Source organism: Cicer arietinum, chromosome 8 (genome assembly GCF_000331145.2).
Source record: "Cicer arietinum cultivar CDC Frontier isolate Library 1 chromosome 8, Cicar.CDCFrontier_v2.0, whole genome shotgun sequence".
In the NCBI taxonomy this organism is placed as follows: domain Eukaryota; kingdom Viridiplantae; phylum Streptophyta; class Magnoliopsida; order Fabales; family Fabaceae; genus Cicer; species Cicer arietinum.
The window spans coordinates 2,290,769-2,310,362 of NC_021167.2; the positions used below are offsets into that span (position 1 = coordinate 2,290,769).

General features: G+C 25.8%; 2 protein-coding genes across 2 annotated transcripts in view; both read right to left on the reverse strand.

Moving 5' to 3' along the window:
* The window catches only part of LOC101497253 (uncharacterized), a 1,310-nt gene extending 1,000 nt beyond the window's left edge, over window positions 1-310 (reverse strand). Inside the window, exon 1 of the mRNA XM_073364324.1 lies at window positions 8-310. Coding sequence (XP_073220425.1) covers window positions 8-106 — 99 coding nt within the window. The 5' untranslated portion in view covers window positions 107-310. The remainder of the gene's footprint in view (window positions 1-7) is intronic.
* A 13,123-nt stretch (window positions 311-13,433) lies between these two features.
* On the reverse strand, window positions 13,434-18,929 carry LOC101497577 (protein NRT1/ PTR FAMILY 6.3-like). Its single transcript, XM_004511613.4, has 6 exons — window positions 18,552-18,929; window positions 18,047-18,086; window positions 17,387-17,958; window positions 14,795-15,671; window positions 13,874-13,913; window positions 13,434-13,776 (listed from the first exon to the last, which is right to left on the reverse strand). Exons 1-4 carry the CDS (start codon window positions 18,842-18,844, stop codon window positions 14,795-14,797), a joined length of 1,782 nt encoding a protein of 593 aa, XP_004511670.1. The 5' UTR covers window positions 18,845-18,929; the 3' UTR covers window positions 13,434-13,776; window positions 13,874-13,913.
* Window positions 18,930-19,594: the final 665 nt, after the last annotated feature.

The window sequence follows — 19,594 nt, forward strand, 5'->3', positions numbered from 1 at the left end:
TTCTACAACTTGCACTGTTGGGTATGCGGTTTTTAGTGTTTGGATTGTAAACATCTTCAAAAGCTTTGGATTTGCATTGCAATGACTTCACCCAACCACCTGCCATAAGAAGAAGAACAAAAAACCTTGTTCTGATAAAATATGAATATTCAGTTGTTGTCCCTCTCGATTTTAAAATAAAGTTGAACTTTATTGAAGAGGTTGAGAATTTGTTTGTTGTGACAAATGGGGTTTCATATTGATGTGGTGTGGAAGTTGTACGAAGTGACAGAGAAGAATGAATGAATGAGAGGAGTAAGAGGAGAAAGTGGAAGCGACATGGCGCCATAATAAATGAATTTTACTACCGTATGCTTCACTTAAATTACTATCATGCCCTTCTGAAAATCACGGAATTACCCACGTGGTATGTGTCTCCTTCTAAGTAGTCCCTCTTGTTGAAAAACAACAAATCGAATTAATTCGAAAGAAAAAAAACATCTTTGATTTAATTTAATTTGGTGTTACGTGCCAGCTTGATTTTTAATCCTGGCCGTAAATTTTCAATCAGATGCACGGGATTACAATTTCGCGGGGGTCGTTTTCATTGCAGATTGCAGTCTTATTATGCACTCGTTACATTAAGACCATCGTTAAGTAACCACCCCACAAGGTTATTCCCATTTAAACATATATATAGACTACGCTCTCATTTATAAAATAAATAATTTACTAATTTTTTTTACATATATATTATTCAATTGGGTTACTTGATTTTTTATGAATTTATCTCTAATTATATTACTCCATTTATTTTGAATTATAAGAAAAGAATACTCACATTTATTTGTCATAAATTATAAACAAAAAAATTTACTTTTATTCTATTTATTTAGTAGTATGTTGTTTCAAAAACACTATATAGAATTTATTGAGTTTATGTTTTTCAAAACTTGATGATGCTATTTCCCATGAAAAAATATGAAAAAAGAGAGTTACAATCATCCACCCTATCGAGAAGACCAAAAGCAACACAGTACAGTATTTATTTTGTTTTTGTTTTCAACAATTCAAATTATTTACATTATATATCATTAAGAAGAGTGATTTTAGAAACATAATTACTTTTTTTTGTAAATTTTGGAAATTAATTGATTTTTTTTAATAGGTGCAAAGTCATTTTTTCTTGTAATTTAGGATAGAGGGAAAACATTTTTTCTCTTTTCCATTTTAATAAATATAACAATAAAAATATAAAGAGAAATTTATACAACAATTAAATATTATACCAAACTATATGATCATCAGCAAATTAAATATTACAACCAACTTTTAATTTCTCGTAATTTTATCATTGAAATTGTATATATCAAAACGAATGTAATATAAATAAACTCGAACTATAATTAAAAATGAATGGAATAAAGAATTGATGAATTCTTATGAAATAAAATGTTAGTAAGTGTTCTTAAGGTATTATTTAAGAAATAAAAAAAAAATTATTTTTGTCTTAAAATGACAAATTTATTTGTAAAAAAATAAAAATTTAAATTAATTGATACTATTAATTTTGAATGTACTTCTTTTTAATTATAATATTTAGTTAATATTATTTATATTATTTTTAATATAATATATTTTATTTTGCATTTATAATATTAATAAAATATCAATATTTAATATAAAAAGTTGATAGAAGTAATATTTTATTTATTTTTTATATATATACTTGTCTTAATATATTTGAAGTGATTAAATCATTCAATCATTTAGAATACCAAGCATATCTTAAGGATTGAGGATCCTTATAATTTATTGGAGTCAAAGACTTTGAAAATCTAAGCCCTATGGCTTTTATGGCTGTCAGTTTAAAAAACACAAAAATATTAATGTCACAGTCTACTCATCATTCATTTGCAATCAAATATCAATACTCTTTCCTTTTCATTTTTATTATCTTCTAAAGAAACTAATCGTATTCTCATTTCTCAATTGGCTAGTTAGATGGTACTTTAAAAGTTATTGAAATGTTTTTTATTAATGGAATAACTAGTTACTACAATGAATAAGAAAGTATTAACCAAAAAATATTTAATAAAAATTACTCGTTGTGTCCTTTTTTTTTATAAACAAAGGATAGGAGTAGAAAACTAGTGGATTTTTATTTTTGGTTTTACTATTAATTTTATGGAATTGAATCCAATAAATTTTTCTTAAACTTATTTAACGTCTCTTAATTTATTAACCAAACTAGTGATAGCAAACATGTTTGCTCTATCTTAACTAAATTTTTAGGTTTGAAGATACATATGAAAAAACATAAATATAAATAAAGAAATTCAATAATTTTTTTATTGTTGCAATGATAAAAAGAAAAAACATGTTTGATTGAAAATTGGTTTCCTAGAATAACCAAGTTTGGATACAAAAATAAAAAAAAAAAAAAATATTTAATTATAATTTTAGTCTATTTATTTTTATTAATTTATATAATTGATCTCCATATTTTAAAAGTTGACATTTTATATCAATTTCTTTGATTTTTTAATCAAAATATGATTATATTAAATGATTTAAAGAATCATTAATATCCATGACATTGAAATAAAATATCGTAAACATAACTTAACTTTTAATTTTATAATTATTCATATTTTTAATTTAATTAATGACATATAAATAGTTATAAAATCTAGATGATTTTATATTATAAAATTGTATATCATGTCATTTAAAATATATTAAATCGTCATTTTTTTAATTCTAAAATCTAAAAATTAAAATTATCAACTTTTAAAATATAATGATTCATTTTGTAAATTAATTACAATAGAAAAATCAAAACCTACAATCAAGTTAAATTAAAAATAATAAAAATTAAGAATAGATGAAGTTATGAATAATTTACTCATATTTTCAAACCACAAATAAATATTTTAAATATCACACTTTAATAGGAAAGAGAGACTAGCAATATTTTCTTTCGCAACAAATTGTTATTACCTTTTTGACCCTTGAAATCAAAGCAATTGTTACCGAGTTGTACTCCTATGGTCCCTTTTATAGATTAAATAACAAAAAATAAAAAATTTATTGTTTTTTCAATTATATATATATTATTGAAAATTAGATAAATAATTAGTGTATATGATCATAATTTTTAATTAAATACATCAAAAAATTTGTTTATAAATATGTATAGATGAAGTAGTTAAAAAGTTGATGTATTTCATTTCAATAATAATATTAATAAAAAAGATAATTAATGTTGTATTGGTATTGTAAAATTACAAATATTTTGAAATAAAAAAATGATAAATGAAATATTTAAAATAAGATAAAAAAATTTATAAATTATCTATTTAGTATTTATGATACAATAAATTAATAATTAATAAAAGTAATTTAATAGAAATATTATATTTTCTCTAGTGATTTATACTTTTCTTGTTATGCGTAAAATATTCAAATTACATATTCAAAAGGGAGGGATGAGTAATATTTAGAAATAAAAATAATATTATTGAAATGGACATTTGAGTAACTTCAATTGGACCACTTTAGTAGTGTATTGGTACCCAACTAGGTAAGAAGAATTTACCTTGATTCATTTCAAATTAATTGTGTTTACCTAGCACTCCAATATTTAACAAATTTGAATTGTCATCAATATGACAACAAGGGTTGTTTCGTCCATGCAACACAGTTTCTATCTTTCTTTATTTTAAATTTCTAGATATAAGTGTAGAACGTTACAGCTATAGGTAGATAGAAGTAAGAGTATTTTTTAATTAAAAAAAATGTAGTCCACCATGGGAGTTTGAAATAGGAACAAATTGGTGTGGGGAATAGAAGAATTGAAAGAGAATGGAACCTGGCACAGAGTTGCGAGGGAGAAAGCATCTAAAAAAGCACTGAAATATAAACTAGAAACACGACAGATTTTCTTCCACTACTAGTAGAGTAGTACTAATTTTATTTTTGATTTTTAGCTGAATTTAATAATCATGTATGGAACGCAGACAATCATCTTGAGATAATCAAAGCTTAATAATGTCATGACATGGTATTAAAGTATTAAACTACCAAATGGTCCAACACTTCAGGATTTGTGCCTCAATTTGAACGACCCATTAAAAACAAAGGGTGATGTTAAATATATCAAAAATATATTTTATTTTTTATTAAAATATATAATGGTTGAATTTTTAAACATAAGTTTTAAGACAAAATTTATAGCAGTATATTTAAATCATTAACATGCATATTAGCTTTTTCTAAAAATAGAAAATCATTTTTTTTTTCTTTTGGTAGATTGAATGGTAAAGAAACTTCTACATGACATCGAAGTTTTGTGTTCTAACACTATACATATTATTCAACTTAATAATATCAATATTTATTAATTAATTTATATTTTACAGATAAATAAATAGAAAATCTGAACAAGTGTTATATATAAGAGATGATAAATACTATTATAAAGTTACACTACTACGAAATTTTGTATTTGAAATAAGAACAAGATATCAAACTTATCAATATCAATATTTATTAGTTGAGTTGAAACTTAAGAACACCATAACTTTTACTTTTGAAAATATTAACAAATTTTGTGATCGATATTAAAAAAAGATAGTTGTAGTGACGGATTTTTCCATCGGTCAAATTATATATATATATATAAAATAATTGTTAGAATTCTTTATCAAATGTTGTTAGTGCATTTGTTAGCCTGACATTTTTTATACAGCTCCTTAATGTGAAAATTATGTTGATTAAAAATGAATATTATAATTCGATTTGAAACCGAAACTTTTAGTTAAATTAAAAGAGACTTTCATTATTCTAGTGCTCTTGAATCTATATTTCCAAATTATAAATATACTAGTATTAAAAATTCTATAGCATAATTAAGAAATGTTAGTATTATCATATAGATTCATAAAAAAAAGAAGATAAAGTGTATTTTAAAAAGTAACTAATCTCTCATACATGAATTTGAATAGTGTTACTTTTATTGTTGCAGAAGCTAAAATATATGGTGTGGTTAGTGTTGGTTGGGAAAAGGGAATGTGAATTGAGGTATGGAAGTTGGGAGTGTTGGTGGAAATGTTGCCAGCCTTTCTTCTCACGCCTGCGGAATCCATTCCACCTTAGCCCCGGGAAATGCGTTCTTATAGGCGTGCTTCTAAATTCTTATTCAAACTATAACTACCAAAATATTTACTCCTCTTCATTATTCATGTTGTATGAATAATGAATTAATAAAAATCGATCTATTTTATCTATAATTTTAAAATTGATATTATGTGTATGTTATCAGTTGATATACATTTTATTTCGACAAGAAAAACTAATATATGATTTTATGTAGGAGTCTTTATATATATTTCTATGATAAATTTCTATATTTAGATTATATTTCTTATTTTTGTAGAAAAACAATTTATTATTCATGGTATTTTCGTTTTCGATCTCCACATTTCCAAGCTAGTACTCTACATATATATTTCCTTTCTTATAATTCACTATCATCAATTTCTTTTATAATTTATTTTATTTGTATGTTATTTTAGTCTCCTCATTGTTTTTCTATAATTTTGAACCTTTATTTATAATTTGACATTTAATCCATCCATAAATTTGAGCTTGAATTTTCTATAATTTGACATGAATTTAGGTGATCTGGAAATATTATAATCCCTATGTTAAAGTCATATCACGTTTTATTGTTTTTTAAATTACTTAAAACAAATTTATTACTTTCTTAAATCGACAAAACTTATTAAATAATAGTTGTCTATTGTGTATATAAGTAATATATTGTTATACTGTATATAAGTTTATTTTTTATTATTAAATTAATAAATTATATTATATTTCATTTGATCCAATAATAAAATTTATTAATATAATAATAAAATTAGTTTTATTAATTTATAATAATAAAAATAAGTTTATAGTACAAGACTTACATTATTTATGTACCACAAAATTGTCCAGATAGATAACTAGCTATTGTTGCAAAAGAAAGAAAATGTATAACTAAGAGTTGTACCATTTGGGACCCTTTTTAAAATGTCACATTATTACTATTTTATTAATAAAATACCTTTACTCAACTTATATCTGACAAAAGTCAAAGTAATGTTCTCTCTCTTAATAGAACTTAAATGTTCTTTTCTTATAGGAAACTTAAATGTATTGTTGTTTCCCATATTTTAATTGAAATATATATATAATTTTAATCTTTTCATTTTAAAATTCAGATTTTCAGCATCTCTTTTACAAGTTTCATAATTTTATTCACAATTAAATTTGTGACTTATTTTTTGATGACACATCATATTGGTTAATGGTGTGAAAACACATTTAATGATGTGTCGTTGTCGACTTAGATAAAAAAAACAATGAATATAAAAAAGAATTAAGTTTAAATTCTATCAATGAAACTGAATAATGTTGTAATTAATAAAGTTTATGCCTCATTGTTTGTGATTCAAATTAAAATCAAATGTATTTCCACTCTATTAATAAGAATGTCACGCAATAAAAAAAATAAATCTCAAAATAAATCCTAAAATTTATGAGTCTTAGAGACTAAGATTTAAAATTTTAAAATATTTCATTTAAAATAGAAAATAAAAAAACATATATAATTATATAAGAATAATTTTGAAAAAGTAACCCGTACTATTTTTCACCAGTTTATTGCTACAACAATATTTTGTATATTCATAATGAATTTTGAAAATGAATATTATAATAAGGAAGATGGAGTATTATTTTTCCCTTAGGATCGACATTACAATTAGATTTGACCATTTGGATGGCATTATTCCCTTTCGAAATTGAAAAGAAAATGAATAAAAATAAAAAACAACTTTCAACAGGCTGGTAGGACAGTTGCAAGTGGGAGAATGAACCTAGTTTATGGATTATAAAAAAAGTTGTACCAAATCTAGCAATGGCTTTTGTTAAAAGAAATGAAGAATCATTATTTTCCTTGCTAATCATATTGTCTTCTTAAAAGCAGATTTTGTAACTCAGTGTGTCTTAATCACGGAGGTTAATGAGGAGGACCCATCTTTCGAACCAATTTTAAACTCATTTGAATTTATGGCCTAAGTGAAAGGATTTCTACATTGCAAAATAATATTTGCACTAAGATCATATGCATAGCCGTCAAATTAAGAAATAAAATTGTCTTTGTTTCCTTTCATTTGATCTAACGGCGCTGCAATAGACTTCACCGTACAACTGCGTTAGAGAATTCATACGAACAATAGTAAGAAGATATAAGGTGGGTTTGATGTGGTCTACTATAGATCTAAACTTAAAAATTATTTGATACTCTAATGATGATGAGTAATTTATTTTTTGGATGTATAAGTTAGCATTTTTTTTGTTTTTTCATCTAAAGTAATTATTGAATTGATTTTGATTTACCGAATTAATTTTAAGAGACATATTTATTTATTTTTCTTTTTTTTGAATTAATTTCTATATAATTATATGATCTCAACAATAAAAATTAAAAGGTATACTATTATAAAGAGTGTCATTAATCTTTTTTAGAATTTTGAATGACTTTTATGAATTGATATGCAGCAGGCCACTTATAAAAGTAATTCAGTGTAACCTTCACAAAATTATATATATTAAGAATTTTTAATTCAACTTTAAGTTCTTAGGGCTCATTTAGTGCATTGAATAAGAGACATCATATAATATATGTCTCAACCATGTCTTTCATAAACTCATATAATATGATCAATTTATTCTAAACAATATTATATCATAACTCTCTAATTAAAAATTTTATGTTGAATATAAATTGAGATAGAAACCGAGCGTAATAAGATAAAAAAAAAATAACTTATTAAGCTAATTTTATAAAATATAATTTAAACTATACAAAATTTTAATTTAATGATATATTTTAAAATATTAAAAAAAATATAATATTAATAACATATTTTAAAAAAATATATATGATTTTATCACAATGAAAATTTTGTCATATTATATAATTTAACGAATTATTATTCAAAATTTTTAATTCTATAACTAATATAATATTTTTTACAAGGGAAAATTTTCTATTTACATGCTTATTTAGATTATCTCACAAATAAAATATAATTATTCTTTTTCAAAATTTGAGAAGTGACAATTATTAATAATAACGGCGATACTAATGACCATTTTATTATTTATAATTTTTTAATTAAAACTATTAATTTAATAGTGTCAATTAATTTTTTTTTAAATAAAATTTTTCACTACTTATTTCCCGGAAATTATTCTACTTCAAAATCATATTAATAACAATGAATAAGATAAGATCTCAATCCCAAAAACACCATGAGACCAAACATGTCCGTAACCGAAATATTTGTTTCTATCGTAAAACTACAGAGACAATTAAACTTCTGATAAAAAGCTTCATGCACTATCAAACCTATTATCATACTAGAACAGAATGTCACTTCCATTATCAACCACCATAGAAATATTATTTTTGAACCAATTATCTCTTCCAATATCCACCCCATTACAAATATTATTGAAGTCCTTCCACCAATTAGAAGTTTTATTAGGCTCAAAAATCGCTTATGACCTATCCAAGCCATATTTTTGGGACATAATTATAAATCACAACCATTTTTATCAGTTTGCAATCTAAAATTCCGTTTACCAATCAATATATCAATATATGATTAAACTCACTCAATATATACATATCTATAATACACATTTATCACACAAAAGACAAACCTTATTTTATTTAACTTTATCTAATTTACTGGTTTTAAGAAAAATAAATAAATAGTGCAACAACACGACTTTAGACAAATTACGACTCTTCTAACTAAATAATCTCCTTTAGACTCTTTTCATTAGAACATTTTAAAACGATAATTTTCTCAACAATTGATAACCCTAAATATTTACACAGTTCAAAACTAACTCTTAGTTATTTTACATCTCAATTACATTATATTATTTAGTATTCCATGTAACTCTTACAACAATAAAAATATTTTAATTGAAGAATATTTCTTTTAAAATAAATATAATAAATAATTTTTTTAAAGATATATATCTTAAATCACTTAAAATAAGTATAATATTTCTTTTAGTTTTTTTCTCTCTGTCTCTGTGTTTGTTGTTGGGGCTTAGGCCCTATTCATCAATAAAAAAAAAAAAAAAAAAGATGACAAAATAATTAATTTCACAATTTTTTTTTTAGTGTTTGTTAAAGTCCTTTGAAATAAATTATTTCCACTAAAACACACTCATCCCAATGGATGAACTGGGGCATCAATGCCAAGAGAGAAAGGGGCAAAAATTAAGCGATCATCCTAAAGCGACGACTTGAAGGATAACTTGATGGAAATAGAATTGAATTCATTTTTGAAATAAATTTAAAGTCCGGTGTAATTCTAAAACATCACTTAAACTTGTATATCTTGGGGGATGAAATGATTGCGAATAATTAGGGACATAAATAATGAGCTAAGAAAATAATAATGAGTAATCGATGCGAGGAGAGGGTCAAGTTATTCAAAAGAATTCTATAATGTAGGAGTTAATTTCGGATTGAAGTCTTCACATGCGCATGTTCATAGTATGTCTAAAGCAAACAAACCTCTCTTTCATATGTTTACCACTTTTAGAATGAATTATAAATTAAAATACGTCAAATTACACGCATTAAAAAAAAATATTGATTATATTTAATTTACACAATATTAATGATCAATAAATTAACAACATGAAAATAAAAAAAAATTAAAATAAATAAAAGCTATTTTAGAGATACTATTGTTGAATAGAGAGAATTTGATTTTTACTTAAATTTCATTCATAAAATATAGACTAATTTTGCCTATATTTTATTTTGGAAATAATTTTTTTTTTTTATAATTTTTTTGGCGAAGTCCAAAAATTCACTATGACGAGAAAAACTCTAAGGTTCTTCAAATCTTAAAATATACGCTGGATCTAACTTAATTCCTACAAAATAAATTTGTAAGGTGATGATTGTCTCCTAATTATAAATATATGTTTTTAGATCATATATCGTTAAATGTAAATTGTTAACACACCTTTCACCGCAAATTATTGAATATTTAAAGTGTGATTCAAATAATTTAATAGACTTTAATATCATTTTAAAATTTTAATTTAACCTAACTCAACTCCTATAAAATTGTCTTGTAATGTAAAATAAATCTTCCATTTATAAATATATTTTCATATCATATTTCATCAAAAGTGTTCTATTTAGGACATATCATATCAAATATGAATTTCTTAAGATAAAGCATTTATATATTGTTCACTAAGGAGTTTATCATATGGACAGAGAGATTCAAACACAAATAATTGGAACTTTGAGCTGAATCTTTCCCGATAAGACTAACCTACATTGTTTCTTTACTTTAAACACGGACGAGGCTATTCTAAAATAATCAATTGATATTAGAGTATAGTGAGTATGACAATGGGGATATTGAAGAATTAATTTTAATATAATAAAACAATAATTGTATAATAATAAAATTAAAATCATGTTTTTTTTATAGAGAAGACTATAATTTATTTTATATATATATATTTATATATATATATATATAAAAATTTTAAAAATAATAATAATTTATTAGTGGGATAAGTTTGGGGAGGACATTAATACACTAAATTTATTTCCGCCTCTGAAATTTAATTTTGAAAAAAACTAACATCCGCACTTAATAAAAACATATTTTCTCCACTTAATATCAAGACAAATTCAAGTAGATACTCAAAAATGCGGGTTGTGCTTTCATTTTTAAAATATAGAAAATAATATTCAAAAATTAATAAATGAATTATTAGTTAACCTTATATATTTATATAAAATCATTAATGGTTAAAATATCATCATTTGATTTTTTTTTACTTTATTATACAGTCAGTTTAGATGAATAATTAAAAAAAAAAAAATTAAATGTACATAGAAATTTCATTCATGCTTGTGGTGATTGGGCCGGGGCCGGTTTTGTAAGTCTGTCAATTCAATTTTCTCTTCCATGAAAATGTTAATCATACCCTGCAAATGGTATCGTACCTCTACATTTACACATAGAATGATAAATGTAGATAGCAAGCAATGGAGCTTAGGGCTTACACATATAATTTTCTTTCAATCTCTATAAATGGTATTACTGCTTGACATGTCGTCATCTCAATAAGGTTCACTAGGCTTACAATAAATTAAATTGTTTTATCCATGGCCGAAATGAAATTTATTAAACCAAACCAATCAGCACAAGAAGTACCAATATTAGTGATGCAAAAGAAAAATGCAAATTTACAATAAAGTGCACATAAAGTTGTGCAATCCAATCCACACAACAAGTAGAATATTTAATTAGAATACGGAAATAGAATATTTTTTCTTTCATAAAAAATATATTTATTTAAATTAAAAAAATATATCGATAGAGAACAACACATATAAATTAACTAATTTAAAAAGAATGAATTTGAAAATACACTAACAACACTCAAGATAATAACATAGAATTGCAAACAAAATTAATGTGACTGAAATATCTATACCTTCGAATTTGTAATGTTGATGACGAAATAACAGAAAAACACAAAGTAGAAATTAATTTATGTGAAAATCACTTATTTAAATAAAAAAGATAAAGAAAAAATGATGTATAAAAGTGATTTTAAATCAAAAAATGGTCCCAAACTATCTATTTTCTACAATGAAGAAAATTAAGACAAAAGAAATGTAGAGAGCATATGACTAGACCTAATTTTTGCTATTATACAAGCATAATGTTATCCTTACAAAAAGAGAAAAATTTGATAATAGGAAGTTCCTTTCAATTAAAGAATTATAATTAATGGAAAAGAAAAACTAAATAAAAATATTAACAAATTGAAAATAAAGTATTTTAATTAACATTGTGCAATCATACATAAGTTACTCTTCTGTTTGTTCTATGCCTTCTTTAGCAACCTTCTTATCCTTGTACACATACCACGCTGCACAAACCAAATATAACACCAAATTTATAACACTCAACATAGCCAAAATCCAATAATAGTAAAAAAGCCTCCCTTGGTTAAGATTATTTGCAATCCAAGGCTTACTTGGACATGTTATTTTATTCACTGTACCCACTAATAAAGAGCTAAAGAAAAATCCCAATAATCTTGAGCTCAAAAATAATCCCATGCTCATAGTTTTCATTCCATCAGCACATTCTCTTAGAAAAAAAAATCTAATTGTCCCATATACATAAAGGCCTCTCCACACCCCACAATAAAAAATTGCAGCACCAACCAAAAAACACAACAAGTGCTAACACAATAGCACAAACACAAATGCCATAACCCCAAGCTCTACCTTGATGATCTTGTATGTACACAAGAACTGTAACTGCCATCAAAGATCCTATGTTTGCAAAGAACTAGAACCAATTGAAAAACTTAATCATATGCTTCTGCTCTTCTTTATCAGAAGCATCGAATTGATCGGAACCAAAGTCAGGGACACTGGATTTTAAACTACCTGTGCCAAGTGAAATGACATATAGTGCTAAAAATTGGCAATTCTCTTTGGTACGTGGTACGGGTTCAGGTACGAGGTACGTAATCTTCAAAGTATTTGGTACGTGGGGGGTATACATAGTTGGTACGCTGTTTCGGTTTGTGGTACGTTTTAATATACAAATCGGTACGTTAAAATAAAAATAAAAATTAATGGTCTTAACACAAGAGTGGGAGTACTAGTTTATGTCAAAAATAGAAGAATTTGTAATACTAGTCCCACATCGATTGTTTCTAAAATATTAGAAGTTGAGTTATCTATATGAGTACAACAATTCTAATTAGTCTCACATCGGTTGTTTCTAAAATACTAGAAGTTGAGTTATCTATATAAGTACTAAAGATATAGTGATTGTGCTTATAGTATATTAGAGCATCTTCAACGGTGAATTCAATATGAGTTTATTAAGTTGAGTCCACTATGACAATATATTAATATAGTTAATGTTATATATTAATGCAGTTTAAGTTTATATAAAGTAAATTAAATGAGGTGTTGTGTTGTTGGTTTACTAAAAGTAGCAGATTATTTGCAAATTTTGGTAAATTGGTTCGGGAATTTTGGTTAATTGGTTCGCAAAAGTACTGTGAACCGGTACTCGCGAACCACACTTGTGAACCGGTACTCGCGAACCACACTCATGAACCAATTCGTGGTTCGTAGACTTAGAATTATGGTTGATATCGTCAAGAGAGCCACACCCTATATAATTACACTACAACTAAAATTCAGATTATTATGAAAAATTATACATGGAAATTATTTTGTGGGCAAATTATTTAATATCTATGCAAAAAATAATTTTTTTTAAAAAATATCGCAGATAAAGTTTTAAAAAATGCAACTCCCCTTAAATTGTCAAAATTTCTTATATATACACACGAGTATAGTAACTGACAATAAAGATCCTATGCTTACAATGAAATAGAACCAACTGAAAAATTTATTCATATCCTTTTTTTCTTCTTTATTTGATTCATCAAATTGATCTGAACCAAATCCAGAGACACTGGATTTTAAACCACTAGTGCCAAGTGCTATCACATAAAGTGCTAAATACAACACCAATAGTTGTTTCGTGTTGCTTTTACACAAACTGTTGTAGAGTCTTGTGTGCATTTTGGTGGATGTAGACATGGAATTATAATTGATATTGTCAATAGTGTTGCACCCTAATAGAAATATATATTCATTAATTAATCAATTTTGAATATATTATAATAGAAAACAATTTAAAAAGGAAAAACCAACAATTGAGATTTTCCTTACCATTGCTTGAACGGCTGCAAAGATGGCAATGTTGAGGTATCTGTCAAACCAAGAACACAAAATTATTCAATATTAGAATGAATATGTTGTAAACTTTTTTATTTTGACTATATGTGAAAATTATACTCTGCTAGAATTATTTCATATTTTTTGGAATAAAATATTAACCAAAATTAATCATTTAAATCGTATTTAATTATAATATCTCTAAACTACTTCTCATTTAATTTAATCTTTTATATTTTTAATGACTCATTTTTTAGTGCGAGATGTTGGCTTCAAATTGATATATGGCATTAATTTAATACGACCATTTGCTAGTCAAATTAAAATTTATTAGTTAGTGAGAATAATTTAGATAAAAAATTTAATTTTTTTATTGAGATTGAATAGATTAAATATTGTCAACAATATTTTTTAATATACACAATACTATTATTTTTGTTTATAATTTTTTTCTGGTGGAAGTAAGATAAAGATGAGTTGTTTTTGTACTAAGTATACATCAATCACAAAATATACATGTTTAAGATAAAGATGAGATGTATATATTCACAGTTTTAATTATATATAATGCATTGCAATCTTTTCATTAAAGTAATGAAATGCTACATTTTCTCTATGACCAAAAAACAACAAATACTATATATTTTCTTACATTTTGAGGTACTTAACACATTTATACATTTGAGTAAAAAAACACATTCATTTATATAAGAAGCTGATTATTTGAAAAAAGTTTCATGGCCATCCATTGATGAGGTAAACATGTTTTACACAATGGTGATATACAATAAGATAACCATGTAAATACAATGGTGATATACAATAAGATAACCATGTTAAACATTTTTAAACTCCAGCAACTATTTATAATAAATAAATAAAAAAAGAAAAAAAGTAGAAAGGAGAAAAAAAAACCTATGCATGAAATGTAGAGGCATCAATTTCTTCCAATTCTATGCCCTCCTCAGCAAGTCTATTTTCCTTGTAAACATACCACTTAGCACAAGCCAAGTATATGACCACATTTATAGCACTTAGCATAGCCAATAGCCAATAAAAATCATAGAGCCTCCCTTGATTAAGATTATTTGCAATCCATGGCTTATTAGGACCCGTCACATTATTCACTATAGTCACTAATAATGAACTAAAGAAAAATCCTAAAGAAAGTGTGCTCAAGAACAACCCTGTACTCATTGTTTTCATTCCTTTAGGACATTCTCTAAGGAAAAAGTCTAATTGTCCCATATACATAAAGGCCTCTCCTGACCCCACAAAGAAGAATTGTGGCACCAACCAAAATACACTCAAAGGCATCTTAGCCGTTGGATCATTTACAAAACCATGTGATTTTGCAAATTTCAAACGCTTTATTTCAATGAGTGCAGCTGCTACCATAGACAATACAGAGAGGACTAATCCAACACCAATTCTTTGCAAAGGGGTGAACCCATTTGAATTTTTAAGTATGTTTTTTGCGACCGGTCTAATTAATCGGTCATACAAAGGAACTGTTAACAGAATTGTTCCGATTAAAAAGACGGTCATCGATGCTGCTGGAATTTGAAATGATTTTCCAATGTGACAATCCATTGTTGTTGCTTGTGATACTGAGAATGTTGTCATTTGAGCATGGATTGTCCAAAACATTATTGTGGTAGCCCATATGGGTAACATCCTTAGTATCAATTTTACTTCTTCCACATCGGTTAAGGTAGAAAGATGCCATTTCTCTTTCATTGTGATTCCATTCGTACTTTCTAAGCCTTTGATTGCTGCTTTGTCTAAGAAGCTGTTTCATCAACAAAATACAAAGCCATTGATTCATTAATCTTTAATTAGGTAACACTTAGAGAAGCAATATGCATGTATCAATTTATTGGAACAAAATAAAACCAGATATTCATAGAAGTGGTACACTTTTTATATGATTAATTAAATCCAATTAATTAATTTTAAAAATGTGATTTTTATTATTATAAATAAATAAAAAATAAATTAGTATGCAAACATATTAAACATCACATTAGTTTCTACTCTTAAGCTTGTAGAGTTCTCACCAGAACCTTAGAGCAAATGAACCTCAATAACTCAAGTGTCCATTTCTTGGCCCACTTAAAATTATGTGGCACCAAATAATTTGTTTTCTTGTAACAACTGGTGCCCAATAATAGACAAGTGTCGTTTTTTGTTAGTTGTATGGGCCCCTTAATTGGAGCTCTCTTATGCATGATTAACATCCAACATGGGCCCACATGGTGTTAGCCACTCTTGTGTTGACTTTACTATTAATCTTGTGTTGACCCAAATTGGGAGAATTAGGAAAATCAAATCGGAAGGTTGAGTCTAATGGGGAAACATACTAAATATAAAGAAATGAGTATGGTGGATTTAAATGTGTATCCCAATATACTAAATGTAATCCTCTATTACTAATTATCTGAGCTATTCATTTTCATTAGGCAAATGACACTTTTAAGTTGTGTAATATATATGGTAAAACTTTTCGAGTTTGTTTGGTTTGATAGAAGGAAAAAGAAGAGAGAAATTTTAACAAAAGAGGTGGAGAAGGAAGGTAAAAGAAATAAAGTTAGTTTAATTTACAAGGAGACAGGAGAGATGAAGAAATTTTAATTCTAATTAAAATTTTAATTATAAAAATAATTTATTTAATTACTGATATCAAAATTGAATAAATAAATATACAAAAATTATTAATTTAATAACATTAAAAAGATACTACGGTAATGTTCACATAAATAAATTAGAAAAAATTATTCATCAAAATATTCATAACATCGATATAATTTTTTTAATAATATTTTATAATTTATTATTAATATATCTACAAATTTCTCAATAATTAAGACCTGGATAGAATTTTAGTCAAAGAAAAAAGACTCCAATAGAATAAAAAAAAAATTGCTCGGTATACACTCCAATAAATAAAATAACTTAGCAAACATTGTAGGCACCAAAGAAATTTAAATTGAAAATTTACGATAAAAAAATTGCAAAAACTGTTCTCTACATTTGAAGTGAAACGTCAGATGATTAACCTAACCTACTTAAACTTAACAGGAGCACCAACTATATATAAACCTAGAAAATTTAAACTTAAATCAATATGGTAATATAGAAAACTATTTAACAACAAAAATCTTTTCAAAATTCAAATTTTAAAACACATAACATAGTGAAATTTAGATAACAATAAAAAAATATTTAATTGGCACATCAATGTGTCTTCCGACTAAAAATTAATACTCTATATCTCTTAAAATAATTAATTTTTTTTATAATTTTATAAAAAAAAATATATATATGAAAGAGAAAATATTACTTTTATTACATGTTAGTGTATTATTAATATTATAGAATATATTGTACTAGAAATGATGCATTAGAAATTGAAATAGTTATTTTGCAACAAATATTTTTGCACAACTTAATTATTGTTGGAACAAAATATGAAGAACCAAAAATAAGAATGAATAGAAATTTTACCGGAACTGCTTGCTATGCGGCAACCTCTGCTTCTTGTTCCTAGGTTGTTCATGTTGAATATCATCCTCTTCATATAGCAATGAGGAATCAGAGGGCAATTGAAAATGTCTCTTTTTCCAAGCAGCCACAAAAACTAGTACAATTTGAGTCAATGGACTACCAACAAGTGGTTTAATTCGGTACTTACTTGTTCCCGACAAATAAACAACAAGTGCTACAACAATAGCAACGGCACAAATACCGTAACCCCAACCTCTTCCTTGGTTGTCTTGTATATACACAAGAATAGTAACTGCCGCTAAAGACCCTATGCTTACAAAGAAGTAGAACCAACTGAAAAATTTAATCATACCCTTTTTCTCTTCTTTATGTGAATCATCAAATTGATCTGAACCAAAACCAGAGACACTAGATTTTAAACCACCTGTGCCAAGTGCCGTTACATAAAGTGCTAAATTTAACACCAATAGTTGTTTGTTGCTTGCTTCTACACAAGGCGTTGTAGAGTCTTTTGTGCATTTTGGTGGATGTAGGCTTGGAATTATAGTTGATATCGTCAATATTGTTACACCCTAATACAAATTTATGTTTGGTAAGATTAATTAATTAACGTATAAATTGATTTGAATATACAATATGAAAATTTTAAATTTTTCTTACCATTGCTTGAATGGCTGCAAAGATGGCAATAGTAAGGTATCTGTCAAACAAAGAAGGCAAAATATTTAAAATTATTAAAAAATGTTTCACTTAATAAAAATTATTTCTACAATTATACATGCATTTCATTCATTGTGATTTATATACAATTTTAACTTTTTAGACTGAACTTCTATATTTAAATTAAACTATATTACATTTATAAGAAAAATGAATAAAAAATATCAAAATCAATGATACACACTAATAATATAAAAATAACAAACATCTTAAACAAATGTATAAAAATAATTTAAACAATAAATAAACATTAAAAATTATAACTTTTTCTTATATGCAGAACCATATTTTTTTTCAAAATTGTGTTTTATATATAGGATGAGAGAGAGTATTAGAAAGACACAATCATAATTAATAACTAATACTGCTTATTTGAATATAATAAAAACACATGAAGTTAAATAACTAAATTTAGTGGAATTGTTTAGAGTAATCGAGTTTGAACCTTCCCAAAAAAGTATCGGCGAGAAAGCCGCCCAATAAACAGAGCATAAAGGAAGTTCCTAAGAAGTTTGTGACAACATTGGCAGAGGCAGCATTTCCCAAATGCATCGTACCCGTCAAATATGTGACCAAATTAACGGCGATGCCGAGTGTTGTTAACCTCTCCATAATTTCACCGCCTAATATCATGGCGGCCGCAGACCAACCACCGGTTGTGGACCTGTCTGCCGGACGGCCCTTAAAATCGGATGCATCATGGACAGTTTTCCCTTGTGTTGTAGGGAGGGTGCTCATAGTGAAAGATAATTAGAGATATGTAAAATTTGAAGTGTTCACTAAAAATAAGGAAAAGTGATGAGTTGGAATGGCATGAGAGGCTTCTTTTTGGTCTTTATATATACATTATTACAGGGTCAGGTATGGCCCACAAACGACTTGGATTTATTAAATAATGTTCATCATCAATAACTACAAGTAGCATTGTGACAAATCAACCCTTGGTTAGAATTATACCATATGAAATAACAATATTATAATCAATCATGAGATATTCCGTCAACAACAAGTATTTTGATACTCTTGAAGTTAGCGAAAATTATCATTTGATAAACAACAATGCTTTTAAACTTTAATTTTTAACAATATAAGTAGTTCTTTTGTGCATAGTTCTTTCAGTCATAAAATTGTTGTGAAATTCAGTTACACTTTTCGGGATTTTTTTATTTATATATATTTTTTTTAAGTTTAATAAAAATACCACACATTAAAAAAATAATACATAAATGTCTTACTTTTTAACCCCAGTTGCATGTCGCAACATGCGGATGCGATCTTGTGGAATATTTTTTTTTTCATCCTTAATAGAAGGTTGCATCCCTGGTATGCGAATCTAATATATATATATAGGATACGACAATGCAAATTTTTTTTTTATTCCTTTATAGAGGTCGCATCTCGGAGATGCGACCTTCTATATATATATATATATATATATATATATATATATATTTGTCATTTTATTAATTTTGTTAATTATTATTTAAT

Bases quoted from the DNA above. Each gene is read 5' to 3' on its own strand.
- LOC101497577 (XM_004511613.4), bottom strand. From the start codon at position 18,844: ATGAGCACCCTCCCTACAACACAAGGGAAAACTGTCCATGATGCATCC. The intron at 18,087-18,551 runs GTTCAAACTCGA...TTTGTTTGACAG, and splicing joins GCCGATACTTTTTTGGGAAG to ATACCTTACTATTGCCATCT. The intron at 15,672-17,386 runs GTAAAATTTCTA...TTGATGAAACAG, and splicing joins CCGCATAGCAAGCAGTTCCG to CTTCTTAGACAAAGCAGCAA.